At 42.1% G+C, this 15,510-nt stretch overlaps 1 protein-coding gene across 1 annotated transcript in view; it reads right to left on the reverse strand.

Moving 5' to 3' along the window:
* LOC139212605 (glutamate receptor 4) overlaps positions 1 to 15,510 on the reverse strand; it is a 104,886-nt gene that overhangs the window by 44,097 nt on the left and 45,279 nt on the right. The window contains exons 3-4 of the mRNA XM_070843076.1: positions 10,820 to 11,059; positions 1,442 to 1,626 (exon numbers count right to left, since the gene is read on the reverse strand). Of these exons, the coding sequence (XP_070699177.1) occupies positions 1,442 to 1,626; positions 10,820 to 11,059 (425 nt within the window). The remainder of the gene's footprint in view (positions 1 to 1,441; positions 1,627 to 10,819; positions 11,060 to 15,510) is intronic.

Genomic DNA, 15,510 nt, shown 5'->3' on the forward strand with positions numbered 1-15,510 from the left:
AAAAGAGGTTTTGCTGATTATATGCTACTAATATAAAGACATACACAAAAATGTATAATTACTTTCCTCTTTCTCCTGAAGAGAAAACAAGAAACAAATCTTCTCTCCATCATAACTTATAAAATATTTTCCTCAGGGGTGTAAATAGGCCAACAGTTTAGCCCGGTTATGTAAACCGCTTTATTTGTAGGTAAAAATAAATATGAGCGCCACCAAAATGTCGCTAATAATCCCTCAGCAAGTATGGTCAAAGTGGAGCAGGGAGGTTTGACTCTAAACGGCACTGATGCGCTAAGAGAGCTGAATTTGGTACGAGAGGTCAGTCTTGTTGCCTTTTTGTCTGAGTACCCATCTGGGATAAGCACAGCAGAAAACGTCTCCCGTGGCCCAAAACACGTCTCCCCATAGACCGCCATTATAAAAGAGACATCTGTGAAAAAGTCAGGGGCCCTCAAACTGCACAGAAGATCAAGTACCAGCCTTTGTATCATGAATTTTTAAATCATAAAAATGTAAGATTTATAAAACTTTCACAAAGGCTAGGAAGCGATTGTTAATGACATCTCTCAGGAGTCCAGGATCCAGCTCTCATAACACATCCATGGAGAAACTGCAGGCTAATGGATGTTTACTTCAGACAGTCTGGGTAATAAAATCCCGTCCAAATAAGTTTGTCTTGCCTGTGGGTTTGTTCAAAACCCGTCTGATCGTCTCACTGCTTGTGTTTCTTTGCCCTGTTGGACTTTTAGCCGCATTTGAAGATTGCAGAATTTAAAATAGTGAATAAAATGTTTTTGATTTTTGCCAGAGGTGCCAGATTTAATGTCATCTCTGCTGATGTGTTCTTTGTCAGCCATTCTTCGGATTTACAGTTCTTGATGCTTTTCTAAGACGATGTAACACCACAACCATTACGGCTCTGAATTGTAGGTGTAGCTAGTAGAAGACATCATAATAAGACACAAATGATACTTAAAAAAACAGCAGATCAGCCAACAGAATGAGTTCAACTGTAGCACAGCGTCATTTCCTTGTATAACTGGAATTTAATTAGTTATTAGTCTGCAGAGTGACCTGTTTTCACCTCTAGCTGTGTTTAGGAGTGTGGCGCACTACATTCACACTGCAGGTGAAGCTGTTCCTACCGACTGCAGCTCTAAACCCAGTTAGAGCTGAAATCTCTGACTTCTTTTAGATGAAATAATATGCTGCCTCTCTGGAGGACAATGTTCAAACCGTAGTTGTCTCCCAACAAATGAAGCATTTACTAACTTTTGAAGCTTCACAGGATGAAATTAAATGAGAAGAGCCGACGATAGCCGGTGCAGATTTAAACTTCTTCAGGCTTCAACAATCTTCTTCAAAGGTAAATTCTTCTTTTGAGGAGGAAAAGTAAAGATACACAATTAGCAGCTAGTTGCTGATGACACGGTGGCATCACCTGTTCCAGCATGTTCTGCAGTCTCTCAGCCTCGAGGTCGATCACAAACTTCTTCTCCTGTCTCCGGTCCAGATCCTCCAGCAGCCGTCGGTAACTGGCATCGTTGAAGTTTTCTACGCAGATGGCGCTGACCTGCCAGTTGTTCTGTCCTGCCTTCTCCATGATGGCCTGCAGGATGGCGTATCCTGATAGAGGCAGACAGAAAATACAGGAGAGCAGCTTAAATTATGAGCATCTGAAATTGGTTTTTATGTACTGGATTATAATACATAATGTACAATATTTTATAAATATATGTCTTTTTCTTTGGGACATCTAAAGTAAAAAAAAGTTAATTGTTTAGTTTAGTTAAGAGCAGCAAAGTATCCCCAATAATTATGTTTATATCAGATGATTCTATATTTTACATTTCATATCCTGTGAAAACATTCAGTGGCACTTCAGGAACAAGTGTGTCCTCAATGTAACAAGGCCAGTAGAGAGTCGTGGTCACTTTTCTTTCAACTGTAACAATGAAAATTCCCAAACCTTAACAACACCATTTGTTTGCATGCGTAGATATTGTGTTGTTCTCGTCTGGCATTAATAGTAACCTTCGGTTTGGATAATGCAGGATGTGCATTTTCTCCGTTTGCAAGATGTCTGAAAACAAGGTGCCGGATGGCAGCAAAGTTTTGTGGAGCGTTTGCTAACAAACAGGGAAGTTTTCCTTTTGTGGATCCTGGACTCTTCCTGCAAACAAAGTATGTTTTTCATTCAGTATTTATAACAGAAACACAGTGCGTCCTCTGGAGGTCTCTTCTTCTTCTTCTTCTTCTTTACCTTTTGGTGCATTGCTACGTTTCTTAGCTTATTATCGGCATCAATAAGTCAGCAGAACTGCGTGAAACCAACAGAGGTGGTGTATCTTTGTGTCCTCATGTTGGTATAAGTATAAAATGGAGACCCACTCATCAAAACATCGCTCCATAGCGCCCCCGGTGTTTAAAACTCGACAGGTACCATTCCCACTGCTCTTAGGTGGAGGAAAATGGTGGCATGTAATACTTTGATGCAGATCTGGACCCAGATTTCTTATTCTGCTTCTACCACCAAAACAATTAAACCCTCCCTGAATGCCTGTTGGCTGTGAGTGTGAGAGAGCTACACAGCATGTTTACTGATGAAACTTAAACTGATATACTTCCTGGCTGAAATACGCTTCATGTAGAGTGATAAAACACATTGCCCATAATTGCTGGTTTCAATCGCAAACTGGCTTCAGTTGACACACCATCCTTGGCAAGACATCCCCGTTCAAATCCAAGTGAAACCAAGCTGAGGCAAACTCCTCTTAAGCTTTCATCTTTTTCCAGCCAGATCCTGGCTTTTGGTCCAGTCGAGGAGGCAGGCCCGCCTCCCTGAGTAGGATGTAACGCTCGACGCTGTTGGGGAGGGACCCTCGCTGTCAGGTTTGTGTATAAAGAAGATGAGTGTTGGAGAGGAAACTAGGGAGCTGTGAGGGCGGCTGTTCTCCAGCAGGAACAGATGTCCCCCCTTAAACGGCCCCTCCTGGTGGCCATCACAATCTGGCAACCCGTCTCCCCTTGCTCCCAATTAGTGGATTAACCTGTGCTCTGGCAACCCTGCTCCCTCTCCACCTCCTCCATCCCCGTCCCCTGCTCCCCATTAGAGGGATGACGGTGCCAGGAGGGACTGCTGGTTGGGGTGACACACACACACACACACACACGTATGTATCAGCTCAAGGCGGACCTCGGTTCCTCCTGAAGAAAGAACCGATTCGTGACATTTTGGCTAAACCTCCACATCGGTTGGGAACAGACCCCGAATGGGATGCAATCATTGTTCAATTTCTCAGTTTCTCAGTTCTAACAAAAGACAAATGGGGTTGCATGTTGCAAAGGCAAGAAAAGAACAGCAGATTCAAACTCTGCTGCTTTGACATGGTCATTACTGTACAAGACGCCGGTGTCGGAGTGGGACTTCTGGGACAGACACATTTTTCTCTGTATCATTTCATTCTTAGTCGACATTGGAGAGAAACAGGAAATGGATGCAACAAAGGAGCGCTCACTTGTAAACCTGTGCAACAACATTATAATGAACAAAAAGGACTCCAACCACTTTTTTAAACCACTTTTGCCAAGAAATATGAGATCATGTTTAATTCATTAATTAGCACTCAACACACAGAGCATCAGAGGCTGATGGGAACATCATGATAATGACGCTAGATGAAAAGGCAGGAAGCGAATATTAGAATTCATCCTGTAGGTTGGATCTGGGAATCCATCCAGAAGACACTGAGATATTTCAGTCTGTATTAAAGTCCGACCCACAGACTGACATCAGCTCCATCTGTTGAGCAGAATAACTTTTGAACCAATTCATTTTTTATCCATTTCTATGTGTTGTTCTTATTCTTAACTATCTGTTAACCCTTTAAGACCAGATAAGTGGCGTTTGCCTGCTTCTCCCAAGAGAACTGGATCCATCGTTGGAGGCACGGCTCTGCTCATTCCTATGAAAGTTGCTCAGTGGCGCATGAAGCACAAAAAAGTTAAACTAGCCGGGCATCAAAGTACCTGGATCTTCCACATTGTTGAGCCCCTAGATTGTGAGTACAACCACCTCTGGCCTGCCGAGCCGGCTAACATCCGGTTAGCCCTCAAATGGGGATGAAAATATTTAATTGTGCAGCTCTTCTAGACTTTCCGAATGTTATTGGACTGAATGGATTAAATTCTGATGGTGAAATGAATCATTTCATGGGAGGTTGTGACGCTTTCGCAATGAAAGTCTATGGAAAAAAAAAAGGTCTTTTTGGGTCCAATGGCGTCACATGATGGACGCCATTGTTGTAATTACACAGTTTGGCCACTTTGTCAAATTGGCTTCAAAGCCTGGCGCCCTCCTGGAGACTTGGCTTCTCCCTTTAGAGCCACAAGCCAACGTGTTTCAGATGATGCCATCACTTTGGATTTGCTGAAATACACGTGGTAATGGCAAAATGCATTATGGGATGAATTTTTTCATTTGTTTTTTTCCAGCACTCTCAGCCCGTCCTCGTCTCTCAGCCTTCGTGCCGACTGCAAAAAGTTTGTAAAGTTGAGCTTCAGACAGTCAGACAACGGCTGACGGCTCTGATGCCGGGTACAGCAGGTACTTTAAGGATAACTGCTGAAAACAACTGTGAATTAAAAGACTCAGACTCAGATTGTGATGTGACTTCTGACCTGCTTGCCAAGCCGAGGCTCAGTGGGTGAGAGACATGTTTGAAGAGGAGGAAGAGGAGGAGGAGGATTAGGATTTTTGTGAATTTGCTGGACTCCATGATGGAAAAAGGAGAACTATCACCCACTGTAAGAATATCGCATCGCCGCAAGCCTGGTGATTCAATGTATTTATTTTTGTTCTTTTATGGTAATAGATAATTGGCAGGTAAAACCAAAGCTTTGATAGTTTTCATTTCATATTCATCTACCACAGAAGCTGAAAACCCTCCGGATTCAGATGACACCTTAGGTCATAACTGGTTAACTGATCAATCCGAGTCCACGTTCACACTGTGAAAAAACAGAAAAACAACTAAAGTTGCTTTCAACACATCCAAAGTCCTCAATTCTCCTGGTGTGAGGACACTTTATTTCCTAACTTTAACATTTACTTTGCGGTGTCTGTGTCGACCTGCCCAGGGACCGCATGTGGATAGCAGCTGGTAGATAAACCTGATACAAAGCATCTCTTCTTATTGCTTGAAATAAAGGTTTTTGCAGCCCTAATGCTCCCTGACAAATTCAAAACAACAGACTCTGTGCATGGTGGGATGCCACAGAGCAGCTAAAAACAAAATCCCTGTGGTAGCTGCAGCTACTTTGCAGCTATTGACTGTATTGACTAAAGCTGTTTCAGCTACAAATGAGCAGCATGTTTCTGCTCATTGTTGAGGTGAAACCATGGGTTATGTCACTCTTTTTGTCTGGCAGTATGATAGCGTGATGTATAACCTACAGTGTAAACAAAAAGAAGTGGAATTGCCCTTTATGCTTTGCATTAACTACAGTATATATGCAGACTCCAGTCAGTTTAATTAGTTTAAGAAGTGTGTTATCATTATGTTTTGTATCTTGTATGATACAATGGACCGTAGCTAAACGACGTGGCCCGTAGTAACTGTTGCTATGACGAGGAAGATGTCACAACATGTCAGCAGGAGTCGAGAAACATCAAACACATCCGATGGCTGCAGCTCTGTGTACTTGTACTTATAGTACTTATAGTATACTTAGAGAGTACTTATACTGTAGCTGCTTCTTTATTCTTCCTCCTCTTTATTTTGGACTAAGCCCTGTAATCAACGGCTACATTTTCAAATATAAAAACAATGATTATGAGAGAAACAAACTGAATAAAGGCTTCTAGCAAAGCAAACCCCCCTCGAGAATATTCATGCAAACAGCACATGTAGTTTAACTTGTGTCATTTGTAAAAAAAAAAATTTAAAAAAAAGTGAGCAAAAATCAAACCCTCAGCATGTTTGACTGTGACATGAACTAACACTGTAATGATGAGCACACAAAGTCAGTAAACATGCTGCTGCATGTAGATTAGCTCACTAATGGTCGTGTTAGCTCGGCGATGTAACCCTCTAACAGCTATAAGTAAATATTTGTTTAATGAATCAATTCGAACTCAAGGTTTCACTTATTAGCTTTTTCCAGGTCTCCCTCAGTTTGCTCGGTTGCCGTTAGGATGAATTTGTTCATATACAAACTCACTAGTTGTTCTTTCATCCATAGCCAAAGATATAAATAGACTAAAATATGTTCACTATTTATTGACTAGCAAGAGAATGTGATTGAAACTGAGACTTTTGATCAAAAGATTAAAGCTAAAACAAAGTTCCCACCATCCCACTGGGTACGAATCAGCTGGAGTGAGTTACTTGTAAAGTGTGTGATTATACCAGATCCCATCAGGTCTGATAGTGCCGTGCGGTGCTCACAGCTCACGGACAGGGAACTGCAGTGGTGGCAGTCGAGGCAAGCAAAGCGTGCATAGGGCCAGCTGATTACCAGCTGATAAATGTGTAGCCCTGGGGCTGTATGTGGAGCAGCAGCCAGCCGCAATCAGCATCAGCGTCAAAGACACAGCCACAGGCTAGTGTGCAGACTGACGGTGGCGCGTGGTGCGCTGATTGGAGCGGAGCTGGACACTAGATGGAAGCAGCTGCAGCGTGTGCAGAGGAGAGCGAGCGCACATCTGGGATCATGTGTGTGATATTAGCCTCCTCTGTAGCTCTCCCTCCTCTGTTGTCCCGTCTTTACCCTCCAGTGTGATGCAAACCGTCAGTGTGTGTCTACCGAGCCTCCATCCTTCCTCCCTCCTCATTGAGTCGGTCCTTTCTTTTCACCTCTTGCTCTCCAGAGTGCACAGAGAGGCTTATGCTTTTAAAAAGAGCCATTCATCATGGCCGGCAGATGGACTGGTAGCAGCAGAGTGTGTGCCGGAGAAAGATCAGCTTGTTTTCTGCTGCTTCTCTTTCCTGCCCTCCTTTGGTTCTTATTTTCTCTTCAGCTCATCTCTCATTCCTCATTTTTCATGATTTCTTTTCCTCCTGTTTCTCCTCTTTTCTCTCTTCTTGTTTTCTTTTCTTTCTCCCCTCCTTTCCTCTCCTCTCCTCTCCTGCTTCCTTTCCTCTCCACAACATTTCCTGGATCCTTTTTGCATTTTATCTCAGTTCTCTTGTCTCTGCCTCTTTCTTCCTCTCTTTTAATTTTCTCTCTAAAACATCTCCTGCACTCTTTTTTAAAATTTCTATTCTCTTTGTATGACCTCTTAACAGGATTTCTAGGGAAGCTACTAAACAGCACTCACTATATCCACAGACAGACACATGCACAGTGCTACAGTATCCAGCCCCTTGTATCTCTGGTGCTTTGATGCAGGGAATCAGACTGGCGCTCATTGACTGAGCTCACCCATGCGTGGGCTGATTCTACATTATAGTCAATACTGGATGAATGCCTGGCCCTGTGTGTGAAAAAAAAAAAATCCTCAGGCCAAAGTGCTGCAGCCTGCACCCAAAAGCCTTGTGAAAAGCTCTTGCATGCGCACACAGAACACTAATACGTTCTTGCAGATCCCGGCACTGCTGACGTGCACACATGCATTCATCCCCTCGAACAAAGACGGAAGAGCTCATGACATATTTTACATTTTAAAATATGCAAGTGTGCCTCATCAGAAAAAACTGCCTGAGTACATTCATACTAATACGACTGCTTTGTGGATCGAGTGTGCAGTACAAAAAAAAAAAAGAAGATAGAAATAGAACAGAAAGCATCTGCAGGACACCACCTGCACTTGTGCAGTAATGAGTGAGTCTCCACTAACACTCGGCTTTTGCAGCCACTTGCAGAAAGACGGCCTCGTGATTTTTAGGACTGTGGAAAATGCTTGTGCACAAATATGCTTTCACGCTGCGTCAGGCAGCAAAACGGATTTCAACTCATCAGCTAAAGCTGGTGGGCAAAATAAACAACCAAGGGACGCAAAAGGATGGAGATGCTTGAATAAGACATTAATAAAGAAGAAGAAAAGCACATTATAGAGAAGGAAAACACATAAAACCAACCGGTTTATTGCAATTAATAAACAAAAGTTTTATTACAGGATGAAATAACTGGAAAAAGAGCCTGAAATACTACTGCAGCACTACGAAAGAGGTACCAGAGGAATGTTTTCATTTAAGAAAAGAAATCCTGTTATCTACACTGTTGCCCATAAAGTTGGAATTATTGTTCAATACCCCCAATTCTGTTAAAGCCTGAATCCACAGTCTGCAAAGGTTCATTGTGGTTTAAGTTTCACTGTGATGTGTTTGGAAGAGTTTGATCAATAAAGTTGAGAAGATATAAACTTTATTTATGAAGAATAAATCACATTGTCACAATCGTTTCATGAGAAGAGGGAAAAAACATTTTATTCCAACTTTATGGACAACAGTGTAGATATATATTTAAAAAAAACTGGCACAAAGAAATAACACCCATAGTGAGCAGGACATGTTTTTCATATCTGACATGTTGCATCCAGTATATCATATCCCTGACAGCCAGTGTTTCCCACTGTTAGGATGGATGACAGCACCTTCAACAGAACTGCAGCCCAAATAATAGTTGAAATAAGTTGCCGTCTGCTGTCTGACTTCAGCACCATGGACAGAGCTTTCAGTGTCGGCCGTCACTGGTGCTGGAGAACAATTTAAACAGTGATGTGGACTAAAAGATTCAAATGGAAGGAACAAACTGTAAATATTGGAGAAGTATGGAAGAAGAAGTATTGTTCACATGTTAAATTATTCTAAGAAAATCAAAAACAAAGCTACATATATGGTAGTCGACTAAAAATGTAATTGAATTTATGTCGATACTTCCTTTTTCTTATTCTTATTCCTGAGAAACAATGAATTAAAATCCACTTCCTGCTGTAAAATAGAGGTCCAGACTGACCTCTAATTCACATTATGAAATATTCTGAAAATGTTGACCGCTTATATCCTTGTTCATGTAACTGCAGGGTTGAATAATATGAGCCTGTGTGCTGACAGAGACACTGCATGGCTGCCGGGTGAGGACGTTATAAGAGGGTAATGACAGTTAATACGTTTCAGCCTCAAAGGTAAGACTGCGGAGAATTTCATACCCAAAATGCTTCCTCACATTACTTCTTCACGCCCTCTGCTGGATTACAGATGAAGGCTGTTACACCTAAACACTGACTGATCTAAAACTGAAACTGATCATTGCAGATCAAATGTTTCTTTTCTTTTCTTTTCCACATTTGGAACAAGAAGAGACAGTCCTATGGTCTCAGCGACAGGAACACAGCACAGGCCAACATGTACTGACACCACTTCTAAAGCAGTTCTGCAAAGTTTTAGACGTCCATCAGTCATCTGTCTCCTGGAACAGATGCACTACAGACGTATCACTCCACATCGGCTCTGACAGGCCTGCATGTGCCACCTGTCAATAAGATGCTTTCAGAAATGTTTCAGTTCTCTTGCACCTGATTTCTGCTGTGAATTAAATATGTAGAATGATAAATCAACACAGTTTCAGGGTTACATCATGGTTGGATTGTTTTTTCTGGGTTAGTTTTTAGACCATTGCTGGACATATTGGATGTCTAGATGTCTAGTATCTGAAATGATAATTAAAGTCTCTTTAAATTGGCAGCGGAGAGACAAGACTCTTTAAATATCACACCATAAGATCATCTGTATTCCAGTCAAAGCTTAATGCTGATCTGGAAGCAGTTGTGATGCCAGATTGAGGCTTCAAGCGACCTAAAAGCACAGTGTTACAGCCGGCAACCTTTGTTGTGCTTTTGGAGGAGAGTTGATCAGATACAAGTGGGTTTTGTTGAGAGGACAGGGGGCTTTTTACCCAGTCAAGCGTGTACAACCTGAGATAAGAGAAAAAGAGGCAGGGAATGAGTTGTTCTGAAGGGAGGCCATCCTGATACGGTGCTCAGTCTGTGGCCCTCATACAGCCAATCTGCTCAGACATTGACTGCAGTCCCCACAGCAGCACAGAGACAGAATGAAAACCCCTGACTACCTTCTGGAAAATGTATGAAAGCGAGATGTGGAGATGTGATCCAAGCAGTAGCCCATATCCATTCTGTCTTGTAATGGAAATGTGACAAGGGGGGAGAGGGTGAGTAAGTCCAAACCTATTGACTCTGTGAGTGTGTGTGTGGAGAGAGAGAGAGATGAAGACTGGGTGGGTGACAGAAAAAAATGACAAGGGAGAGAAAAAAAAAATCCACAGAGAAAGAAACAGGGAGGGATGAGAGGAATACATGGTCCTGCAGAGGGGAAGCCAGTCAGAGAGAGACAGAGAGAGAAGTGCAACACCATCCACAACACTGCTAACGGCAGCTGCACTGCGATATTGATCACTTGGTAGCCCTAAGACATATTGTGGACAGCAAACAGCCATTATTTTAGAGGCACATCCATTCGCACATCTGTGCTTGCAAAGAAACGTCATCCACCTGCCTGCTGAGTTTTCAACATTGTTTGCAATCAAATTATTCGGACTTAAATATATCTTTGCAGTGAGGACGGGTCAGTGTAATGTCTGACAGCGGTGGACATTTTGAATCTATTAAAATTAGATTTATTGCAAAAGTCTACAGATGAACCAGCCCATAATCCATAAACAACAGAACAGCAGCTTTGACTCAGTCAGTCAAGAGTTAAGGCAACTAAACCTACTTAGTCAAGAGGAAGATCATGGTCGTGGTTAAAAGAAGAAGAGCCTCTAAAGTTTCCAAAGACAAAAGCAGTCCATCCTCACTCACCTCGGTCGGTGTCGTACAGGAAGACGAACTTGTTCCAGTCGTAGTGGTCGAGGAGGGACAGCAGCGCTCCCCGGATGGACGGCCGGAGCTGCAGGGTGAACTGGCTCTCACCCTCGGTGGGGAAGCTGGGCGTGATGAGGGAGATGTGCAGGGCGCTGCAAAAGGACGTCAACGTGTGGACCGAGCGCTTGTCGTACAGGCCGAAGATGGCGAAGACACCACGGGAGTACTGGGAGCAAACTGCAGAGGAAAACAACCAAAATCAGTTAATATACAAGAAGATCGAGCTAGTGAGGATGAAGGAGAACAAATAACCTAATAATCTGTCTCAAATCAAACTGAAAGCTACTTTAATCTGTTTTTGGCCACTTGGGTGCAGCAGAACAAGATGTAAACACAACATGTGGCTCTCTGACTTCTAAATGCTCCACATAGTTTGGAGCTGAGCAGGCAGCGTTTCTCATGAGGTTGGTGAAAGTGGCAAAGAGCTAAAAGACATTAAAAGTCATCTGGTCCATTGTTTCCATTTAAAAAAGCTTTAAACACAATAGAATATTTTTATTTTCTCATCGGCAGGTTGTTTTTTCATCACTGACACAACGAGGACCTCGTCAGGCTGTGAATCAGTCTTTTATCTTTTATTAAGCATATTCCCCCCCCCCCATGATAATTTCATTGTGTGGGACACAAAAACACACACAATGAGCGCTCATCTCCAGAGAAACACATTTCTTAAATGATACAAATCTTACCACAATGCCAGGAAACTAATCCTGGCACACACAGAGTGATGTTTTCAGTTCGCTCAGGATAAATGGAGGAAGAACTGGGTAGTTACCACGAGCAGCGACGGCCGTTATGCTTGACAAATGCATCTGAGCATATGATGAAGACAAAAGGCCGCTGACTGATTTGAATGACAATTGATGGCTGGGAAACGCGGCGCAAAAATCACCAAAGCAATGAATGCTTAGCACCACAACTGGAGACAAAATAACAAACCATTATCCCACTGATTACCACTTTAAATCCTTTCAAGAGAACCACTGAATGCAGTAAACAGAGATCAAAACCAAACGCATCCGTTTCCTCCGACTCTTTCATCTCAAAAGCTGTTCTCTTCCCTCTTTTAAACAGCAACGACAGTACTAACATTTCCTCGCTCGGCACTGAATCACTCCCCTTGCTGTAGTGTAGATATATTCTAGCGGACGTATTCCCCATTAACAAAACACATCACATTCATGCCGCACGGCTTCATGACATCAAAACAGCACAAACTGAACCTGCTTCTATTCTGTCTTATTGGTCAGACTTTGAATTAAATAGAAACTTTGCATTTTCATTAAGTCTACATAAGCTTTGTTGTTAACACATACGCAGTGTCTTCACCGCTCAAGGAGATCTCATTAAAGAAAGGTTTGGCTGTCTACAAGAGCCGCACTATAATTGCCCATTTTTTACCCTCACGCAGAACAACAACAGAAAGGGAAGATAATGAGCATCCTCTGCCAGTTTCCGGGTACGAGGAGAATCAGAGCGAGTGGCAAACTGAAGGAAAAGCTTCTTCTTGTTAAAAGAAAAATGGGGGGTGGGGAAGCAATCAAGAGGGCTGCTTTACTGACACAGCCATTGTTTCCATGCAGAGTGCAGTACTCCACTGAAGAGCCAGAGAGAGAGAGAGACAGTCTGTCTTTTCTGATCTGCCTGCAGCAGCGAGACAAACAGGACAACAGTCAGAGAGAGACGGACGGAGGAGAGCCACGCTTTTACTGTTGTAGGCACAATTAAGATACACAGAGGTCCTGGGAACTACACCGTCAGGAAAAAACATGGCAGCCAAGACTGCACTGTTGTGGGGTCTGTTATAATATCACAGCTAAAGTTTGCTCCTCTTTGTGTCATGACTCACTTAAAGTCGGCCTCAGTATCCGCTGGGGGAGATTACACACTGAAAAGTCAAGTTTCTTTTAAAATAAAGTCCTCCCTCCTCGCTAAAATGTCATTTTCTTATTGTTACTTAAGTCGGGTGTTTGACCTTCACTGTGCAGAATAATGTTGGACACTAGAGGCTGTTTTCACACATTCGTCTGATGAACAGGGAAAGTTTCTCTGTGCTCACATCAGATCTCAGTTTATAAACCAAGCTAACACAAGTGGGATGCGGAAACTTGGAGGCTCTCGTGAACAAACACCAGAGCTTTCACTGAAGTAGCAGTCACTGAATTCTTAACTCCAACATATTCATAAAGTCTAGAGTCTAAATAAGTACATTAGAGTCTTTTTGCAGGAAAAACAAAAACTGTATGCCTCAAAGCAGCATATTTTCCACATGTCTTCAAGAGGGAGCTTTAACATTTCGCTGAAACGAAGTAAAAAGTTCTTTGGAGATCCACCAAATGCTCCTTTAGCCTTTAAGCCTCTGAGTGGGTGGGATGGTATGCATACGTGTTTGATTGACAGCTGAGCCAGCAGGGGCACCTCGAACTACACAAACCTTTGCTGCTAATTAAAAGCCAACGACAGAAAGCAGTTTGTACTGAAGAAAGAAAAAAAAAAAAAGAGACCACAGCATTTAGCATAAAGGTGCTGACATTTACAGGTATGATTCAAGCTGTTTAATATGTCGAACCGGCTAATTCACTAGCAGACTTTAGTAATGCACTTTTCCCGCTGTGGATGTTTGGTCGTTCATCTGAAGATACAGTATGTGTCCATACTTGTAGGAAGGCAGATAGAAAAACAGCTATAATCAGTATTCTTACATGCGTCACCAGCAGAAACTTGTCATGTGACGCTGCAGATCCCGTCAGATCTACACAGCTGTTTTGAACGCTACCTGCTCAGCACCAAACGGCAGACAGACAAAGTTAGCAAGCAGCTGGTGAATACAGCAGAGCATTTAGCAGCTAGAGAGCCAGATATTTCCCTCTGGGGCTGGTGGAGACCAAAAATAGAGCCAAAAAGAGAGCGAATAGTGGGCTTACATTCATCAGGGGGCCCAGAAACACGACTCTAAATGCATGATAATGTTGTCCTGCCACCAAAAATAAAGTAATTGTTCAAAGGCTGCTGTCTGCACCAGCCGATGATGAATGCATTATGCAAATACATGTAAAATCAAATGACTCGATTGGCTATATAAGCAGAGAAACAACAGCATTCTGACTGCACAGATAGGAGGCGTATATATAAATAAAGATATCTTTATGAAGATAGAGAGCAGGACTTATCTCCAGAGAGTATCTGTGTGGAGCAGTAAAAAATAATACATGGCTTGATTTAATTGCAGCTGGAAATCAGTCACAATGTCAAATAACTGCTGTTATTTCCACTTACAGACACACCCGCTCCCAGAAGAACACAGTCACGATCACTTGTTGTAAATGTGTGTGTGTCTATGTGTGTGTGTGTTCGTCCATATTGAAGGATGTAAGCTTGCACGAGATGTGGTACAGCGAGCATCCAGTCAACCAAGAAAGTAGTCCAGAGGTTGGAAAATCCGCACAGCCCACTGATGTCCCCTCAAGGGATGGGACGACTCCAACACACACACACACACATTTCCCTGATTCCTTATAGGTCAACACACACCCTCTCTCTCTATGTGCTACATTGATATTACCAGCAGATCAACACATCTATATGTATGTAAGGACACCTGCCACTCTGGGATCAAACTCATGCTCTTACTTTGTCTCCCCCTGCTGTGTTTGTCTCTAATTACTGCCTGTTTCACACCACCAGGATTTTACACAGAGTTCTCACCTACATATTTGGACCGACAGTCACAGTACATCCTCTGCTAACACTAATACAACCACTACAGCCAGTGATCGTCTATTTCTACCAGCGCTACCGTGCCTTTAAATGCTGCCATCCCATATAATGACACATGTCAGTGGCAATGTCACATCCTGTTATATGTTGATTGAATTTGTGGGAGCATCTGCTGGGTAAATAACAGCCTGCTGCCACTCTGGCATGGAGACAATCAGATAAATACGATCAATGGGATTGATTATCATAACTGATAGATAGAAATTCATCTCAAGCACACTCTGAGTCATTTTTACATCACAATCATGCTGGAGGACAAAGGACGCGACAAAAGTGACGGTAAGTTTTGTTAAATCAACTGCAATAACACATTTTATAATGAGGTTACAAGTGTTTTTTGTTGTTTTGGGTTTTTTGGGTCTTTTTTTTCAGTTCTCAATGCAGTAGGATCAATGCCTGTGTGGATTAGGCAGAGACTTTTATTTTGAAGGGTGCACACCATCTTCCTTTCTCATCTTTTTATGCTTTCTAAAGTCTTACTAAAATATTTTGTATGGATGTTAATAGGTTTTTAATATGGAATTTAAACACTTTGCTTGAAAAGAGAATGTTTTGTTTAACGTATAACAACCATTTTATTTTACCTTTATTTTATCCGTGTATGTGCATACAGGAAGTAGAGCTTTTTTTTTTGAAAGATAAAGATATAGGTATGGATCTAGATAAGATATAGAAAGTATTTTTTAAAAAGTGGTAATACCACAGTGCAGAAATAAAGTATAAACATCAAAATATACTTAAAAGTACCAAAAGTAATCACCATGCAGAAAGTCATATTTCACACTCATTTTATTATATTATAGTTATTGATGCACTAAAATGTTCATCACTTTAATGTTGCAGCTGGTAAA

The sequence above is a fragment of the Pempheris klunzingeri genome, chromosome 14, assembly GCF_042242105.1.
Source record: "Pempheris klunzingeri isolate RE-2024b chromosome 14, fPemKlu1.hap1, whole genome shotgun sequence".
In the NCBI taxonomy this organism is placed as follows: domain Eukaryota; kingdom Metazoa; phylum Chordata; class Actinopteri; order Acropomatiformes; family Pempheridae; genus Pempheris; species Pempheris klunzingeri.